We start from the raw sequence: 20,515 nt of genomic DNA, 5'->3' as shown, positions 1-20,515 counted from the left end.
GGGCAGTGTACAGCCAAGCAAGTCAGGAGGTTGGACAGGCCAAAACGACCGTTTAAGAAGAATTTGTGCAGACACTTCAACAGACATTTTTTGTTGTCCATAAAATACACTATGTTAATTGTAGGTATAATTAAATTAATATACCTAATAGATCTGAAACAACAAATCAGTCATTTAAAAAAAAGTATTGTGATCGCCACTAGATGGCGTGCTGTTCCCATTAATTGGTACTACAAGTATTTAACTTATTTTTTAAATTGGATTAAAAATACGAAAGTCACAAGAAATACCTGATGTACAAAATATTACATTTTTAACAAAACAAAAAAACCGAAAACCTAAGGAGACAAACAAATGCGAAATCATCATCATCATCATCATCATCAAAAAAAAAAAAAAAGTGTATGGCACACATTTTCCTCTCAAATTTTCACTCTCCCTCTATTCACGGTAATATGGTCTCATATTTGCTTTGGAACATAAGTGGCGCGTGATTTTGCAACATTACGGGGTTTATGTGTTCAGATAGGGCTATATAACTGAGCTGAGATTCTCCAGTAGGGACTAAATTGGGAACCATGGCACCTACCGTTATACTTTTATCTTTGCTAACTTTTATTATTGTTTTAGTTGGAGAAGCAACTACTTCACCTTCTCTTAAAAAAATAGCTACAACTGCATCATATAATTCAAATTACACTCAGGCATCATCATCTGCAACTGGAAGCGGGAGAGCCCGTGTTAAAGCCAGGACCACCAGCGCTTATGAAAACACCTCACCTACTAAGGTAAGCAGATTCTCCAAGGCGATCAAACCCACTGAGGCGACCACCAGAGCTCTGAAACCCACTGAGGAAAGCACCAAACCAGAGGCGACAACCAGAGATTCCAAGCACACGACAATAAAGCCACCGAAGACATCTAAAGTAACTAAGAAAACTCTGAAGCCCACAGAGGTGAGCACGAAAGCCTTGAAACCAACAACAGTGAAGCCAACACTAGCAACCACAAAAACTACGGCCACCCCAGTGCGTTTCAACACAGAGGACCTGAATGAGAACATTGATAAAAACGTGGAACGGAGAGTTTGGAACACAAAAAGTGATGAACCACCGTTTTTTGGTAAGTAGCCTAAATGTGAATCTCTCCGTTCCACTTTTGGAAATTTATGTTAGGTACTTATAAAATTATATATTTTATTTTAATAAAATATTATAAAGTATAATTATTATAACTATACAATAAATGTTTATATTTTTGCAATTAGATTTATGTAATTCTGTAGAATTCAGTACAAATACATAATATTTAAAGTAGAATGGAGAATTTGAAGACAAGAGAAAGTGAAGAACCTTTTTTTAGTAATCTGTCCATAATTCCATATATCTACATATTTATACATTTGTGAGTCATTCATTCCTCCAATCATCCATCAATGCAAAAAAAAAAAAAAAAAAAACTTAGAGATTATAACTTTATAAATGTGACTGTGGACCACAAAACCAGTCATAAGGGTCATTCTTTTAAAATGGAAATTTATACTTTGTCTGAAATAATCTGAATCTCAATCTGAATAAATAAATTTTCCATTGATGTATGGTTTGTTAGGATATGACCATATTTGGCCAAAATACAACTATTTGAAAATCTGGAATCCAAGGGTGCAAAAAAATCTAAATACTGAGAAAATCACCTTTAAAGTTGTCCAAATTAAGTTCTTAGCAATGCATAACACTAATCAAAAATTAAGTTTTGATATTTACAGTAGGAAATTTATCAAATATATTCATGAAAGATGATGCTTACTTAATATCCTAATCATTTTTGGCATAAAAGAAAAAAACGACCCATATAATGTATTTTTGGCTATTGCTACAAACATATCTGTGCTACGTAAGACTGGTTTTGTGGTCTAGGGTCACAAATATGCAAGCAAGGGTTGTTACATAATTCCAGCCATATTCAAATGCTGCACAAATAGTCCTCTTCCTGTTTGAAAAGGCAATTGGGTCACACGTCAGTGAACTAGTTCTTTTTACTAACCAAACAAACCACAAACGAGTTCAAAAGAACGGTTTTCCATAGATTCTATTCAATTGCAGGAATTCTATGGTTATAATTATAGGAAAATTTTAGTTTCCATCATGTATCTTGTATCAAGTTAACTAAAATAAGGACATGTACTGAACATCTGTTAGAATTATAAAGCTAGCTGAAGTCTTAATTTTGCTGAGGACAGAGATAAAGAACCCAGAACCCACTATAAACAAACCAGTAATGGAACTTAACACACTCCTTAAAATAAAGGTTCCAAAAGAATGTTTTTGCAGTGATGCCATAGAAGAACCATTTTTGGTTCCCCAAAGAACCTTTCAGTAAGCAGTTGCTAAAAGAACCATTTTGAAGAACATTTAAAAAATTTAAAGAAGCTTTTTCGACAATAAAGAACCTTTTCTGCATTTGAAAGATTCCATGGATGTTCAAGGTTCTTCATGGAACCGTCAATGCCAATAAAGAATCTTTATTTTTAAGAGTGCACACAGCTTTTGTCTTGTTCTTTTCATCTTCTCAGTTAATCTCAGAAATTGGGGTGTTTTAGCAGATTTATAGGGGAGCTGGTTGTGTAACAAGCCCAATTACATCCAGAGCTCTCAAAACACCTCTTAAATACAAGCCCAGCAGAATCTCACAGCCCTGCTGTCTATCAAAGTGGAACATATAACAATTTAAAGGGCAGCAATAGAACAGTCCAGGTCAAAATAATTGGGTCATCTAAACATCAGCAGTGCCAGGAAATCTCCCCACTTTCAGATGAATTGGTGAGGAATGCTGACTCCGCAAACCATCAGACTGACTCACCCACAAGAACCAGATGTTGCCCGTCTCCCTAAAAGTCTGATAACTTTTACATGATGTGCAGACACAAAAGTTCAGCTACAATAAGGCTAACCAGTAACAACCAGGACATTTCTAGAAAATGTATCCAAGCTTTATGCTCAATTTCCTGATAATTTACTCACCCCCATGTCATCCAAGATGTGCATGTATGTCTTTCTTCAGTCGAAGAGAAATTAAGGTTTTTGACGAAAACATTGCAGGACTTTTCTACGTATAGTGGACTTCTATGGGGGCCAATGGGATGAAGGGTCATATCTAGCAAAACAATCTAGAAACAAGTTGTGCATGTTTTGGGAAACTGGGGTTTGTGGATTTGTGAGGAAACCAAATGTGACCTTGTAAATGTGTTGTTAAATTATGGAAATATTCACTTTAAATCTCAAGGATTCTTTAAGTAATTTTTTTTAGGTCAAATGGGTTCAGCTAACAATAGTGCAATAGTGAATAGTTGTTTTTCCACATAGTGGTATCAGTGTTTCCAGCATGGATCCTAAAGGCTTCATAAACAGATAGGAACCCTACAAAACAGCCTGGTAGAGAAGGGATAAAGTATTTGAAAAGCGGACGGGCCAAGCTGAATTCCTCAAACAACAGTTTCCTGTCTGTTCTGCAGCTGCACCGAATGTAAAATCGTATGCACTGATTACTAAACAGTTTTTTTTTTTTTTTTTTTTTAGAAATTGCATTGGCTCAAAAATCTAAGGAGCACACAATGTTTCTTCTGCTCTATTTCCCTCCTCCACTTTAAATCATCTCTTTTGCTTTCTCAGAGTGTCCTCCTTTGGGTCTGGAGTCTCTGAAAGTTAAAGACTCGCAGATGCAGGCCTCTTCATACGAGCGTATTGGCCTGGGGCCACACAGGGGTCGACTCAACATACAGGTGGGCCACACCACAAAATAAACCTTAAATATATATACATATATATATATATATATATATATATATAAACACTAACATCCTAAAGTTTGGGGTCAGTAGGTCATGAATAATTTTATTTAGCAATAAATAATAAGTCAAGGACACATTAATTTGATCAAAAGTGACAGTGTTTTTTCAACACTGTATGCGTCAAAGAAAAGAAAACACTAAACTATTGAGCAACACAACTGTTTTTAACATTGATACTAATACGAAAGGTTTCTTAAACACCAAATCAGCATATTAGCTTGATTTCTGAAGGATCATGTGACACTGCAGACTGGAGTAATGATGCTAAAAATTCAGCTCTGCCGTTACAGGAAAAAATAATATTTTAAAAAGAATATATTTTTACAGTATAAATGACTTGACGAGCATAAGAACTCTTAAAGACTTAAATGTAAAGACCCAAACTTTTGAATGGGAGTGTATTTTGTATATTTTACCAGAAAATATAGTTAGTAGTTAGTATCCAAGTTAGTATCCATTAACATTAGCATATCTACCACTTTGTGGTTTTCAGATTAACTTGAACCACTGTTTCATTGTTTGTTTGTTTGCAGTCTGGTGTGGAGGATGGTGATATCTATGATGGAGCTTGGTGCGCCCAGTATAAAGACCAGAACCAGTGGTTACAGATCGCTGCCAATAAGCTCACACGGTTCACAGCAGTGATCATACAGGGTCGCAGCTCTATATGGAGGTACTTCATATCAAAATATATTTCTTTTGCCATAATACCATAATGAAAACAAATAGTAAATTCCAACAATAACAATATGCCACTTTTATTCTGCAGCTGGAACTTTGTAGAAACCTTCAAGGTTCAAGTTAGCAATGACACCATTAAATGGAAGGCATGCATGAATGGAACAGAAGAAGCGGTATGTTGGTCTTTGTTATCGAGTGTAAAAAGAAATCGTCTTTTTTAGACTTTATACATTACCGGTAAAAAGTTTGAAATAATAAAGTCTTTTGCTCACCAAGGCTTTGTTTTTGATTAAAAATACAGTAAAACACCAATATTGTAAAATATTATGTCAATGTAATAATATTGAACTGTTTTCCATTTTATTGTATTGTAAAATGTAATTTATTTCTGTGTTTCAAAGCTGAACTGCTAAATATCGAATGCGATAAATATCGAATCGCTAAATATCGAATGCGATATTAAGCTCGATATGGCGTAGCTTGTCAGAGATTTACGTCTCTGTGTATCAATTGCCGCTCCAGCGGAACCTGAGCGGAACGCACGTGATGGAGATTTACTACTAATCAAAGCACCGGCTTCATTGACTAAACGCGCCTCACAATATCGTTCGATATATTGCACAGCCCTAACTTATAAGTTGTGAAAATAGCAGATCTATAGTTCAACACAATGTGAGCTTCCGGATCGACTATTTTTACCAATAATTACAATAATGAAGGAATGGTTTTAGACATAATAGACTTATTTGAAATACACCCATAGGTCATAGGTCGCCGTTTGCGACCACCCATCATGGTTAATCGTCTGTCTGTCTGAGTGCCAACAATGTGACGTGTTGAGCACGTTGTGTGCTGCACACCAGGTGGTGGGCGTAACCAAACATGGATAGAATGCTAAAACGGCTTGCCATACTAGTATGGCAAAGAGTATTTAATGCTAATGCGGCTTGCCATAGCGGCAGATACTTTTTAGGTTGTAATTGGCATGCACAATAAGCAGAAATGTCATGCATTTCAAACGTCTGACGGACCACCCACTAACATTTTCGTCTATTCTCGTCTCGTCAACGAAAACTCACACACGTCTCGTCATGTTTTAGTCATCAACGAGCCATTTTTACCTCGCCATCGTCTCGTTATCGTCATGAAAAAAAGTGGCGTCAACGAAATGATTTCGTCATCGTCATCGTTGACGAAAACAACACTGGTGGCAGAAATGGGCTTCCATAGTACAAAGACTGTTTTCCTACAGTGAAAAAAAAAATAGTTACATCTAAATAGTTAAGTCAAACTATAGTATATAGTATAGTCAAGTCAAAAATATTATTCAAGATCATCAAGTCAAACTAAAGACTTTTTTTTTTAAAGAAAAAGCATGTAGGAATATTTTTTAAGGTAACAATATAGGTTGCCACTTTTTACAGTACAAAACAGTTCTCTTTTTTTAGAAAAACAATCAGGAACAACAGTATTTTTCATTATTTGACCCTATTAAGCATAATTTTGAGGCTGAATTACAGTTTTACTTTTATTTAACATAAGCATTAACATTTAACATCAGCATTGAGATAATCTAAAATAAGCCCCGTTTTCCAGACAGTAGGCTGCTGCTGCCATTCACTGCTGCTGGTGTATATTAGCCTCAGTATCTTTGTGACATCATTATATCCATTCAGCATTTCCAGCTGGCACAGGGTGGTTTGTACTAACAGAGGTTGGAGGCAGGCGCTGGCAGTAGTTGGCAGGGTTAAGCGGCTCTTGTGAAAAGAATAGCCTGCCCACTGCGGACTGCGCTGTGCCAGCCTCTCGTGTGGCCTCCTTGGGCATACGCTAGAATGAGGTGCAGTGCCAGCTGCCACTGGCAAATGTCATTTGGATCGTATCAATAGGATCACTCACCAGAAGTGATCTTGTATGCTAACAGGTGTTTGAAGGGAACAAGGACACCGAAACGGCAGTCTTGGCCGTTTTGCCCGAGCCGGCAGTGGCACAATACATACGCATTAACCCTCAGACCTGGTTTAAGAATGGGACCATCTGTCTGAGAGCTGAAATTATGGGCTGTGAGCTGTCAGGTATGCCAAACACAAACCTTTCATTCACATTTCTTAAGAGATTTAAGAAAAACAAAACAGTTGATCAAATTGTTAAGTACATAAATTATAACAATATACCACTGTGGAAAAATGTGAGCACAGTAATATTCATGAATTGTACATTGTGTTTTAAGATCCAAACAATATCTACCCATGGCAAGCAGAGGAAGGCACTAAAGACAAACTGGACTTCAGACATCACAACTACAAAGAGATGAGGAAGGTGAGGAAGATGGAGCCTTTTCTTGCCTTGTTTTGATGTTGCTTAGTCAATATAAAATGGCGAAACCCATTAAATGATATATCAGGCTGTATGTTATCAGGTAGTATATTGTTTTGCTCATTTAAGATAAATAAATATTGTGAAACAATTGTTACTTAAAGGGATAGCTCACCCAAAAATCTAAATTCTGTCATTAATTACTTCCTTAACTACTATCTTTATGTCGTTCCAAACCGTAAGACCTTTGTTCGTCTTCAGAACACAAATGAAGATATTTTTGATGAAATCCAAGAGCTTTCGGACCCTGCATAGACAGCAACACAGACACCTAACCACACCCTAACCCTACCCCTTACCCTATCCCTAAACATAACTCCACCCATTTGTTCACACAGAGGTGGAGCTGGACATCAAGAGAGGTAGAGCTGGAGGCCATTTGGCTCTGCAGTGAGCAGTACTTGACTGAAAGACCCAGAAAGGTAGTAAGGACATCATTAAAATAGTCCATGTGACATCAGTGGTTCAAGCCTAATGTTATGAAGCTATAAGAATACTTTTTGTGTGCAAAGAAAACAAAATTAACGATTTTATTCAGCGATTTCTTACTTTCCGCTTCAGTCTTCGCCGCATGTTCACGATAGTACTAAGGTGCACAAAAAGTATTCTCGTAGCTTCATAATATTACTGTTGAACCACTGATGTCACATGGACTATTTTAACAATGTCCTTACTACCTTTCTGGGCCTTGAACACGTAAATTGCGTCATTTTTGGATTCATTATCCAAAGCCAGCAGCCCTACATGCTAGTACAGTGGATCTCAGATTGATAGAGAGGGTCTTTCAGTCAAGCCACATCTATAAACCAGCCCTGGCTAGAAAACAAACATTTTCCAGATTGTCGCGTCAGGATGTGAGCACTGCCTTGCAGATCACTTGTGGTCAGTCTGACCACTATTATGCAATAATGTCTACATTAACACAACCCTGCGGGCAAGTAACAAAAACCACATTTATACACACACAGAAAGATAAATGCAAGGAATGTTTTAGTATATTTTCCAGTCATGGATCCTTAATTACATTATTACACAAGCAGATCTGAAGGAAAATGTGCTTTGTCATACACTACTTTATGAAATTTTTACTTTTTATTTAATTTAAAATACAGTAAATCTCTAATATTGTAAGTGTTTTCTATTTTAATATATTTTAAAATGTAATATATCCCTGTGTTGGCAAAAGATGAATTTTCAGCATCATTACTCCAGTATTCAGTGTCACATGATCCTTCTGAAATCATTTTGATATGCTGATTTGCTGCTCAAGAAACATTTATTATTATCATCTTCTCATAAAAAACAGTTGTATTGCTTTTGAGGAAACCATGTTTGATCATTCACTTTTGCTGTCACTTCCATTCGATGTGTCCTTGAGTACATTATGTGAAAATAAGCTGTGAAAAAGTGCATTATAATTTGTCTTTCAGCTTATGAAGTCTGTGAATGAGATGTGTCCTGATATCACCCGCATTTACAGCATTGGCAAAAGCTACATGGGCCTTAAACTCTATGTGATGGAAATCTCAGACAATCCAGGCAAACATGAGCTAGGTAAGTTTAAGCCTCAACACAAGTTAATCTACCACTATATTCTGTTTAATCAATCATCAACCTGGCTAATTTAAATTTATTCAAAGTAAATCAAAGCAATTTCAAGATTTCATCTGCTTTATTGTAACATTACATAGGATAAAAACAAAATTTTAGCCCATAAAGTGTTTCTTTAGCTTGCTTTCACTGCTTTAATTATACTCCTTGACCTACTGATTAAAAAAAAATAAAACTCAGTAACTTTAAAGTTAAGAAGTTCACTTCCAAAATAAAAATTACTCACTCCCATGTCATCCAAGATGTTCCTGTCTCACTTTCTGCAGTCGGAAAGAAATTGAGGTTTTTGAGGAAAACATTCCAGGATTTTTCTCCATATTATAGTGACCTTCAATGGGAGCCAATGGGTTGAAGGTCCCAATTGCAGTTTCAATGCAATAGTGGACTTAAATGATGCTCAACTGTGTCAATACAGCTTCATAGGGCTCTACATGATCCCAATCAAGGAATAAGGGTCTTGTCCAGCAAAACAATCAGTCATTTTCTTAAAAAAATGAAAATGTTCAAACTTTTTAACCACCATGCTCATCAAAAAAATTGTATTGTTTAAAGAAAATGATTTCGCTAGACAAAACCCTTATTCCTCGGCTGAGATGGTGTAGAACTCTTGACCGTTGGCCACCATTGAAATCCACTATATGGAGAAAAATCCTGGAATGTTTTCCTCAAAAAACGTAATTTCTTTTCGACTGAAGGACGAAAGACATGAACATCTTAGATGACATGGGGGTGAGTAAACTATCAAGAATTTTTTATTCTTGAAGTAAACTTCTCCTTTAAAGCAGCTGACCTTCTTTTCAAGCTGGAGGGTGTTGATGTGGCAAATCTCTTTCCCTAAAGATACCCAGGCAGAATATGCAGATTGACTTTTCAATGTAGATTTGGAGAGAAAATTTCAAACATTGTAAAATGTGTTAACTATTTAAGTACCAAGGGTATGTATAGTTTTGTAAATAACTGGAGTTCAGATTCTGTAGAAAACAGTAGAGTTTTCCATGGCATTTTCTGGCACAGATTCCATGTGAGTGCAGTTATCAGTTTTATGCTGGAACGAGAGCAACTGGAACATAGCCCAAAAAACCCTGTGCCCCTCTCGCTCTCACTTGCTCTCATTCACTCTGATTTGCCCTGTCCGTTTACACTGGGCAACTCTAGTGTTTACATTGGCCTGTGGGTTAGAGATTGGTTTCTCGATGAGAGAGGTTGCCAGCTCTGGCAGTGGTTTACTCATCTCCTGCCAGCACTCATAATGCAGGCTGAAGCCAGGGATGCAATCGCAGAAAGTCATGGCGGCAGACCTCTGAAAGTGTCTAGAGAATGAAAGTGGGAAGAAATAACCTCACCCGGTGTGTTAGAAAATCATAGAGCATTTCACAAGTGGATTAAAGCATGTAGCAATTCTATTCAGGAGGAAATTTGACCCAATTAATGTGACAAATAAAGGGCACAGAGAGAAATGCCAGCCTACAAGACTTCACAAGTTATGACCGCTTTGGAAACAGATTAGCTTTATGTCAACTGTGTTTATGAAATCAGAACAGTATGAAAGGGCATTTCGTGCTCTAGTGTTACAAGCCATATGCGTCATTTCTGAGGCTAAATAAACAGTTCTTTAAAAGAAAGCTGAAATTAAACATTTCTGTGCTCTATACAGGAGAGTATTCCCTAGCCTATCTGATGGCTATATCATCCTTTTTGGTTGTATACATCAAGCAAATCAGATTGTTCTCTCTTAAAAATATATTCTTTATGGCATCTATGGCTCCATGAATAACCTTTAACATCTACTGTACATTTCTATTGCAAAAGAAGTTCTTCCCTATAGACCTTTTTCCTGAGTAAACGATGAGCGCAGCCATCACAAATTCTAACGTCAGATTGAATGCTTTTCCGGTTTCCATAGGAACCCATTCAAATAGCGTCCATCTGTTTTTAATGTAGCTAACGTCCGCTGCTTCATGTCATACACACTCATTAAAGTGAGGCACTGACAAATGACGGTCATTGCGACATTGCCAAGTGATGGCGCTATGGAGCAATGTGCTTTTTAAAAATATTTTAATAGGTTTAACATTAGTTTATTAGCTCGGAATATACCCTAATTTGACTAGAAACAATGCAGACCGGAAATGCAAAGCATTCTTTCAGTAAAGAGTCGGACTTACTTCCGTGTTCAGGAAAAACGTCTATAGTGGAAAATGATATTTAGATCATTACAATTGAGGTCAAATGTTTACAGTTTATTTAGTACAGTTTATTTAGTACTGACCTGAATAAGATATTTAACATAAAAGATGTTTACATACAATCCACAAGAGAAAATAATAGTTGAATTTATAAAAATGACCCTGTTCAAAAGTTCACATCCCCTTGATTCTTAATACTGTGTTCTTACCTGAATGATCCACAGCTGTGTTTTTTGTTTAGTGATAGCTGTTTATAAATCCCTTAATTGTCCTGAACAGTTAAACTGCCCGTCGTTCTTCAGAAAAATTCTTCAGGTCCCACAAATTCTTATTTTTTTTTAGCATTTATGTGTATTTGAACCCTTTCCAACAATGACTGTATGCTTTTGAGATCCATCTTTTCACGCTGAGGACAATTGAGGGACTCATATGCAACTATTACAGAAGGTTCAAACACTCACTGATGCTTCCGAAGGAAAAGACATGCATTAAGAGCCGGGGATGAAAACCTCTGAACAGAATGGAGATGTGTACATTTTTCTTATTTCAAAGAAAAGCAGTCTTTAAGCTGAGTGGTTCTTTTAAGAACCGTTTACTGAAAGGTTCTTTGAGGAACCAAAAATGCTTAATCATTGCAAAAAACAGCTTTTGGAACCTTAATTTTTTAGAGCATTGTTGTTTCAGGGATTTTCCAGGCTTAAATCAAGGGCATATCAATGACGTGGTCTGCATGCGTGGGTTAAAGTTCAGCTAGTTACTCCTCTGGAAATTCCTCTTCTGTGTCGGGGTGAATGATGTTTTTTTAGCAAGGCTAACAAGAGCCATATTGCTGAGACTGAATGGGTCAACTGTTAGCCAAATAGTGCAGGGAGAGAGGAGGGGAAATTTAACCTTGCAGAGGACCTGAGCCTAATGACGCCTAGTCTCACTGTCAAAACAGACGCAACTTGGCTGAGAAAGAGGCAGCTAGCTGCAAGCCGAATCAATATTTATAAAAATAAATCAGCCAAGCTTAGTCAGATATGCACAGATGCAGCTCAGTTGCACATATTTCCTGTTTTTGCTTTAAAAAATCAGAGCTAATATTAAATGTACCTGTTTTTAGGGGGAATAAATAATTTTATTCAAAATGTCATATTATAATGGAAAAAGGCTATGACTACCCTAATACATCTTTAGCATTTTATATAATGGCTTTTCTGAGATAGAAATTGTTGATCACAAGATAATATTCATGTTTTATCAAGCTGCAACAATACAGGTCAAACTTAAATAGCATTTTCTCCCACTTTAGTTTTACACTAAAAAGAAGTGCTTTATCTTCTGACAAATGTTTAAAGTGGTCTAAACTCGCATAAAATCAAGACTCCAGACATACGCTACTAGTCCAAATATTTTGTTTTTTAAAGAATTCCCTTCTGCTCACCAAGCCTGCATTTATTTGATCCAGAAAACAGCAAAATCAGTAATATTGTGATTTTTTTTTACTATTGACAATAACTGGCTTTTTTTTTAAATATCTCTATATTTGAATAATCTTATTTATTCCTGTGATCAAAGCTAAATTTGCAGCATCATTTATCCAGTATTTGCTGTTTTTAGTATTATTTTTATCAATATTTAAAACAGTTAAGTACATTTATAACATTACATTAATATCAGAATATAAGAATGATTTCTGAAGGATCATGTGACTGGAGTAATGATGCTAAAAATTCAGCTATGAAAACACAGGAATAAATTACATTTTAAAATGTATTAAAATAAAAAACAGTTATTTTAAAAAGTGAAAATATTTTACAGTGTTACTGTATTTGATGAATCAAATAAATGCAGGCTTGGTGAGCAGAAGAGACTTATTTAAAAACATTAACAATCTTACTGTTCAAAAACTTTTGACTGGTAGTATATCAGTGACTTAAAAAAATATTAAATGTCATTAATGAATATTTACACTATGCACTATTTTGTAGAGAGGGGTCAAAATGACGATTTTTGAGAGATTCAGAGCCAAATTACAAGGGGGTAAACATGACTTCAGAACGACGGCAGCATCATTATATTATTTCACACAGAGATTGGTATGTCTATTAGTAAAATCTGTTGACTTTAATTGTCTTTGTTGCATTATATGCCAATGGTGACATTCAAAAATGGGAAAAAGCACTTTTCAAGTTTCTTCTCCAAAGTTTGCATGCCTGTAATTCAATAACTATTAAAATATCTTAATGGCCTTTTATATTTTGGGTCAAAAATTCCTTTTGGCATCTTAACTTTTAAGCCCCTGTATGGTTCAGTTCCAGAAATATTGGGATCTACATACGGCTCTGAGTAAATTGTTCAATTTTACAAATTTTCAGTGATCCAAATCCAAATGTGGGTCACTTTGTATGTAGATGATTTATCTTTTCTTTTAAAGAGAAATGTCTGGAAAACAAATTATGTTGAAATTAGAAAATCTCATTTAACTCTATCAAAACAATTGATTAGAACATTCCGAGTGACAAATATTCTTTTTCCAAAGTTTTTGTGCTCGTAACGGAAGAAGTATTACAGATATCTTAATATCCTTTTAGATTTTGGTTCTTAAAAAGCTTTTGAAATCTTAATTTTCAAGGCCTTATGTGTTTCAATCTCAGAGATATGGGGATCTCCATGTCCAGATTGTTGTATAAAACTTATTTTCAGGGGTATTATTCAACAGTTTCAACCATGAAATTTAATATTTTGGCTTTCTTTTTCATTTATGTATTTCACCTTTCACAAAAAATAAAACAGAAATTGAAGCTGGGGGCTTCTGGTTGAGTATAGTAGTAATAGATATGCAAAGGCGAATATGTGAAAGCTTGACACTTTCCTAACATTTACACACTCTTCATTTTGCTCTTGCCAACCAGAGAGCACTGACAAAAAGTACATTTTAAAATGAAATATTATCCATTAAGCCAGACAAATTATAATAATAAAAACGTTGAACTTCAAAACAAAACATTTAACTGTCAAGCAGAGATTTCTGAACTGCTAGAGAGAGGGTGCCATATTTCAGACCCCTCTGTTAGCACACTCTATAGAGGGGGTGGAGAGGAATCTGTGCACAGCATGGACTTACTTTTCAAAACAGAGCCCCACATCTGTACATCTATGTACCATAACACTCCTAATAGCTGCACACACCTAATCCTTTTTCTGTGTAGGATAATGAAAATCTAAAGACATTTTGGCTCCCCCTGCAGGTGAACCTGAGTTCCGCTATGTGGCCGGTATGCATGGGAACGAAGTGCTCGGGAGAGAACTAGTGCTTAACCTGATGGAGTACATATGCCAGGAGTACAAACGCGAAAATGAACGCATTGTTCGCCTCGTCAAAGAGACACGCATCCATCTACTGCCCTCGATGAACCCTGATGGCTATGAAATGGCATACAAGAAGGTAGAGTTTGGGTTTGGTACGATTTTTTTATGTTTTTGAAAGAAGTCTCTTATACTCACCAAGGCTGAATTTTTTTTTGACCCATAAATCAAAAATCTGTCATTAATTACTCACCCTCATGTCGTTTCAAAATATCCCTTTAAATAAAATCCTACTGAGCCCAAACTTTGAACGGTAATGTGCATGTTCCTTTGAGGATTCAAATTAAATCACTGTCTAGCCATTTGTTGCATACTTACTTAATAACATTTATAAATCATCTTTGCGTGTTTTACATTTTATATCAAGCACAACGAGCTCATTTAGTCTGTGACTTCATAAGGCGTGTGTTTTATGAATATTTTTTGTTTTACAGGGTTCAGAGCTGGCTGGGTGGGCACTGGGTCGCTACAGTTATGAGGGCATTGACATGAATCATAACTTTGCGGATCTGAACACAATAATGTGGGATGCCATCGAGCTGGAAACAGACAAGTCTAAACTAATCAATCATTATTTTCCCATTCCGGAGTACTACACTTCAGAAGACGCTATGGTAAAGTAGGCATGTAATGACCACATATGTGACCCTGGACAACAAAAGTCTTAAGTAGCACAGGTATATTTGTAGCAATAGCCAAAAATACATTTTATAGGTCAAAATGATAATTTTTTCTTTTATGCCAAAAATCATTAGTATATTAAGTATCATGTTCCATGAAGATAATTAGTAAATTTCCTACCATAAATATATCAAAACTTAATTTTTGATTAGTAATATGCATTGCTAAGAACTTCATTTGGACAACTTTAAAGTCGATTTTCTCAGTATTTTGATTTTTTTGCACCATCAGATTCCAAATTTTCAAATAGTTGTATCTGGGCCAAATATTGTATAAATCTCAATTTCAAAAAATTGACCCTTATGACTGGTTTAGTGGTCCAGGGTCACATATGTAATCTCACTGATCAATGCAATCACTCCTCACGTTTTTAAATGACTTCGAATGATCATTCTCCTATACATATACTGGTCCTTCTCAAAAAATTAGCATATTGTGATAAAGTTCATTATTTTCTGTAATGTACTGATAAACATTAGACTTTCATATATTTTAGATTCATTACAACACAACTGAAGTAGTTCAAGCCTTTTATTGTTTTAATACTGATGATTTTGGCATACAGCTCATGAAAACCCAAAATTCCTATCTCAAAAAATTTGCATATCATGAAAAGGTTCTCTAAACGAGCTATTAACCTAATCATCTGAATCAACTAATTAACTCTAAACACCTGCAAAAGATTCCTGAGGCTTTTAAAAACTCCCAGCCTGGTTCATTACTCAAAACCTCCCTCAAGCAAGAGGGTAAGACACAGAAAGACATTTCTGAACGAATAGGCTGTTCCCAGAGTGCTGTATCAAGGCACCTCAGTGGGAAGTCTGTGGGAAGGAAAAAGTGTGGCAGAAAACGCTGCACAACGAGAAGAGGTGACCGGACCCTGAGGAAGATTGTGGAGAAGGACCGATTCCAGACCTTGGGGGACCTGCGGAAGCAGTGGACTGAGTCTGGAGTAGAAACATCCCCAGGTCAAGCCACTTTTGAACCAGAAACAGCGGCAGAAGTGCCTGACCTGGGCTACAGAGAAGCAGCACTGGACTGTTGATCAGTGGTCCAAAGTACTTTTTTCGGATGAAAGCAAATTTTGCATGTCATTCGGAAATCAAGGTGCCAGAGTCTGGAGGAAGACTGGGGAGAGGGAAATGCCAAAATGCCTGAAGTCCAGTGTCAAGTACCCACAGTCAGTGATGGTCTGGGATGCCATGTCAGCTGCCGGTGTTGGTCCACTGTGTTTTATCAAGGGCAGGGTCAATGCAGCTAGCTATCAGGAGATTTTGGAGCACTTCATGCTTCCATCTGCTGAAAAGCTTTATGGAGATGAAGATTTCATTTTTCAGCACGACCTGGTACCTGCTCACAGTGCCAAAACCACTGGTAAATGGTTTACTGACCATGGTATTACTGTGCTCAATTGGCCTGCCAACTCTCCTGACCTGAACCCCATAGAGAATCTGTGGGATATTGTGAAGAGAAAGTTGAGAGACGCAAGACCCAACACTCTGGATGAGCTTAAGGCCGCTATCGAAGCATGCTGGGCCTCCATAACACCTCAGCAGTGCCACAGGCTGATTGCCTCCATGCCACGCCGCATTGAAGCAGTCATTTCTGCAAAAGGATTCCCGACAAAGTATTGAGTGCATAACTGAACATAATTATTTGAAGGTTGACTTTTTTTGTATTGAAAACACTTTTCTTTTATTGGTCGGATGAAATATGCTAATTTTTTGAGATAGGAATTTTGGGTTTTCATGAGCTGTATGCCAAAATCATCAATATTAAAACAATAAAAGGCTTGAACTACTTCAATTGTGTAGTAATGAATCTAAAATATATGAAAGTCTAATGTTTATCAGTACATTACAGAAAATAATGAACTTTATCACAATATGCTAATTTTTTGAGAAGGACCAGTATATATATAATCTTGCCATAAGATTTTAAATAAATTACATGATTTTGATTTTATATTCAAGGTGGCTTCAGAAACGAGAGCCGTAATCAGTTGGATGCAGAATATACCATTTGTTCTCAGCGCTAACCTCCATGGAGGAGAGCTGGTGGTCACATACCCGTTTGATATGACCAAAGACTGGGCTCCCAAAGAGCACACTCCCACCGCCGATGAGAGCTTCTTCCGCTGGCTGGCCACTGTTTATGCAAGTACCAACCATGTGATGTCCAACCCAGACCGAAGGCCCTGTCACAATGAGGACTTCCTTCGCTACAATAACATTATCAATGGAGCCGACTGGCATACGGTGCCAGGCAGTAAGTTCTGCTGCTTTTGAGATCATGAAGAGACTCAGTCTTAGCTAATAAAATATGCAAAAAAAAAAGTCTTAAAGGGATAGTTCACCCAAAAATGAAAATTCTGTCATTAATTGTTTTTGTTTTCTATGGCCACAAAAAGTATTCTTGTATCTTCGTAACATTACGGTTAAACCACTGATGTCCCATGGACTATTTTAACAATGTTCTTATTACCTTTCTGGGCCTTGAATGTGTCAGTTGCGTTGCTGTCTATGCAGGGTCAGAAAGCTTTCGGATTTCATCAAAAATATCTTAATTTGTGTTCTGAATATGAACAAAGGTCTTACGGGTTTGGAACAACATAAGGGTGAGTAATTAATGACACAATTTTCATTTTTGGGTCAACTATCCCTTTAAAGGTTTTCTGTGCTATGAGAGGGTTACACCCACTGCATAAGGCCTAGCCAAAAACAAACTAAAAAATAATGATGGAAATATATACAATGTTATATATCTACTGCCCTAGATGATCATTTTGTATCATAGACATAGGCTGAGTTATTGCAATATGTATGTATGTAATGTATGTATTGTAGTTTCCACTCTAGCTACCTGAATTTTTCTTATTTTCTCTCACCAGGAAAATATATTTATGTCATTTTATCACCTCTTTGATCTTTACAAATTTACATCTTTACATTCAGGGTTCAAAATGTATTTTTCACCAATATACACTACCAAAAGTTTAGGGTCAGTAAGATTTCTAAGAGTAATTAATAATTTATTCAGCAAAAATGCATTAAATGCATCAAAAGTGACAGTAAAGACATTTCTAATATACATTTTAATTTAAAAATCAGCATGTTAGAATGATTTCTGAAGGATCGTGTGTCACTAAAGACTGGAGTAATGGTAAATCCAGCTTTGCATCACAGGAATAAATTACATTTTAAAATATATTAAAATAGAAAAGTTACTTTAAATTGTAGTATTACTGCTGTATTTTGATCAAAAAAGGCAGCATAGAGACTTCTCTCACAAAATGTTTTGAAATCTAACCAACCCCAAATTTTTAAACGGTAGTGTGTGAGAATATTAACCCTGATTCCATCACTCTGCAGGTATGAATGACTTCAGTTACCTGCACACCAACTGTTTTGAGGTAACGGTGGAGCTGTCCTGTGACAAGTTCCCTCATGCCAGTGAGCTGCCCTTAGAATGGGAGAACAATAAAGAATCTCTCATTGTCTACATGGAGCAGGTACAACATATTACATCACAATACCAGCAACTACGTCTAATCAGCTGAATGTGTCACAAACAGCAATGCAAACACTTATTTGTTTGTATGACAGGTGCACAGAGGAATCAAAGGAGTGGTTAAGGACAAAGACACAGAAGCAGGCATCGCTGATGCAGTCATCAAAGTAGATGACATTGACCACCACATAAGATCAGGTAACGCTATTAAGAATGGTTAGAACAATCATCCAATACTTTCAGGGAGCTACAGAGGGTTTGCACTTACATCACGGTTTGGTCAGTTACCCAGATGCGCGGTCATATTGAAGATACTCAGATGTAAAAAACAGCACTGATTGATTGCACAGTTAATGTACTACTGAATATGTTATTCTGTTGATTTATGCTGTGTAAACCATTAAAAAACACTACTAAATCACATAGAGAAGGACTTATTTATTAATTAATTAAATTAAATTAATATTTAGCTTAGCTTAATATTTCACCAACCTGACTGGAAATGATAAGAACAAACACGAATGTCGTCAAGATTCCTGCCCTGGAAATCCTAGTTCAGTTTGGCCAACCACAAACGCCTTTTGTTCCTCAGACACTTTTTTTAAAACTTTCTTCCTTGATTTGTTATAACTTTTGGCAGTCTATAGTAGGCTACTCCAAATGTTCTTCCAGGTTTAACCGATTCGTACAGCCCAAAACATGACAATGATTGACCATTTTTAGCAGGAATATTCAGAAAAATATGCAAGTTCCGTTAGGTTCAGTGGCATTGTTTACATTCAGTGCCGCCAACTGATGACAGGTTGTGAAAATACTCTATATGTGTAACACTAAAAATGCTCTCCTATTCTCTTTTAGCTTTTGATGGAGACTTCTGGCGTCTGTTGAACCCAGGCGACTACGATGTCACAGTGACTGCAGAAGGATATATGCCAGCTACACGAAGTTGCAGGGTCGAGTATGAACATTACCCCACTATATGCGACTTCCACCTCACCAAGACACCAAAACAGCGTCTGAGAGAGATCCTGGCCAAGGGAGGCAAGGTTCCCAAAGACCTACAGCTCCGACTGCGGGAGATGCGCATGCGGAAACTGCGTGCCACCACTAAGCTTATTAATCAACGCAGGGCGTCAAAGAAACGCAAGACTAGGGGGGCCCACTACTAGACTGACCTTTAACCTTTGACCTGTTTTGCCGGCCGAGTACAGGAATAAACGATCAATGTCACAGGCAAATGCAATTTAGACGGCCTGTGGGTTGCCCTTTAATGTGGTAACATACATTTAGAATAGATATATTATGCAGTGTAAATTTCACACAAAATGTTTACAAATGTTTTATACTTATATACTAAACACTTTTGTTGATCAAATGGGCAAAAATAATGCCATTGTTGTAAAGTTTGGAAAGTATTGTGGTAATATGTGACCCTGGACCACAAAACCAGTCTTAAGTAGCACGGGTATATTTGTAGCAATAGCCAAAAATACATTGTTTGGGTCAAAATGATCGATTTTTCTTTTAAATATATCAAAACGTATTTTTTTTAATCGTAATATGCAATACTAAGAAGTTAATTTGGACAACTTTAAAGGCAATTTTCTCAGTATTTTGATTTTTTTGCCCCCTCAGATTTTCAAATAGTTGTATCTCTGCCAAATATTGTCCTATCCTAACAAACCATACATCAGTGGAAAGCGTATTTATTCAGCTTTTCAGACGTTGATGGTCACACGTGCTCATATTCGTGTACAAAAGCGCAAATTTAACATCTCAGTCTGGAACTGATGTTTTGTCGAATATAGTTTCATGAAATGTTAATATTTTGTCTGCTTCAAACGTTTTAACTCTGAAAAGAGCTTATATCAGATGAAATGTATACTGAAGAGTTATTTATAATGGCAATTCACTAAGATGATTTGGACAAATGTTTAGTTTTAAGGAAACTGTTGTCACAGTAAGCATCAAGATAAACAATACAAATACTAACTTACCTCAGTATGTCAAGACTCGTATCCAAATATGTGTAGGTACAGATCTAGAAAGGGGAATCTTTTGTAAATAAGTAAACTTTTGTAATAAAAAAATATTTTTAGGAAACATATTGAATGTATCTATCAAAGACTATAAAATACCCTTAAAGGGACTTTGGTATCTATAGACCTGTGGCGGTCAACAGATGGCGCTGTGGTGCTTTGTAAGATTTCAGCAATGTACATAATTGTAGAAAAAATAAATAAATACTCTTTTAAAACACACTGAATCTACT

The 20,515-nt window shown here is 36.4% G+C and overlaps 1 protein-coding gene across 1 annotated transcript; it reads left to right on the top strand.

Moving 5' to 3' along the window:
* Positions 1-553: 553 nt before the first annotated feature.
* On the top strand, positions 554-20,504 carry cpxm1b (carboxypeptidase X (M14 family), member 1b). The gene is made up of 13 exons (XM_073820140.1): positions 554-1,122; positions 3,669-3,778; positions 4,381-4,520; positions 4,617-4,701; positions 6,453-6,603; positions 6,759-6,847; positions 8,335-8,458; positions 13,935-14,131; positions 14,487-14,666; positions 16,707-17,001; positions 18,105-18,244; positions 18,339-18,441; positions 19,102-20,504. Exons 1-13 carry the CDS (start codon positions 579-581, stop codon positions 19,410-19,412), a joined length of 2,469 nt encoding a protein of 822 aa, XP_073676241.1. The 5' UTR covers positions 554-578; the 3' UTR covers positions 19,413-20,504.
* Positions 20,505-20,515: the final 11 nt, after the last annotated feature.

This window comes from Garra rufa, chromosome 16, assembly GCF_049309525.1.
Source record: "Garra rufa chromosome 16, GarRuf1.0, whole genome shotgun sequence".
NCBI classification, from domain to species: domain Eukaryota; kingdom Metazoa; phylum Chordata; class Actinopteri; order Cypriniformes; family Cyprinidae; genus Garra; species Garra rufa.
Note: the sequence above shows the minus strand (reverse complement) of the source record. Positions and strands in the feature narration are given on the sequence as shown.

Coding starts and splice junctions, on each gene's coding strand:
- cpxm1b (XM_073820140.1), top strand. CDS start 579: ATGGCACCTACCGTTATACTTTTATCTTTGCTAACTTTTATTATTGTT. Junction 4,521..4,616: donor GGTCGCAGCTCTATATGGAG/GTACTTCATATC, acceptor TTTATTCTGCAG/CTGGAACTTTGTAGAAACCT. Junction 6,604..6,758: donor TATGGGCTGTGAGCTGTCAG/GTATGCCAAACA, acceptor TTGTGTTTTAAG/ATCCAAACAATATCTACCCA.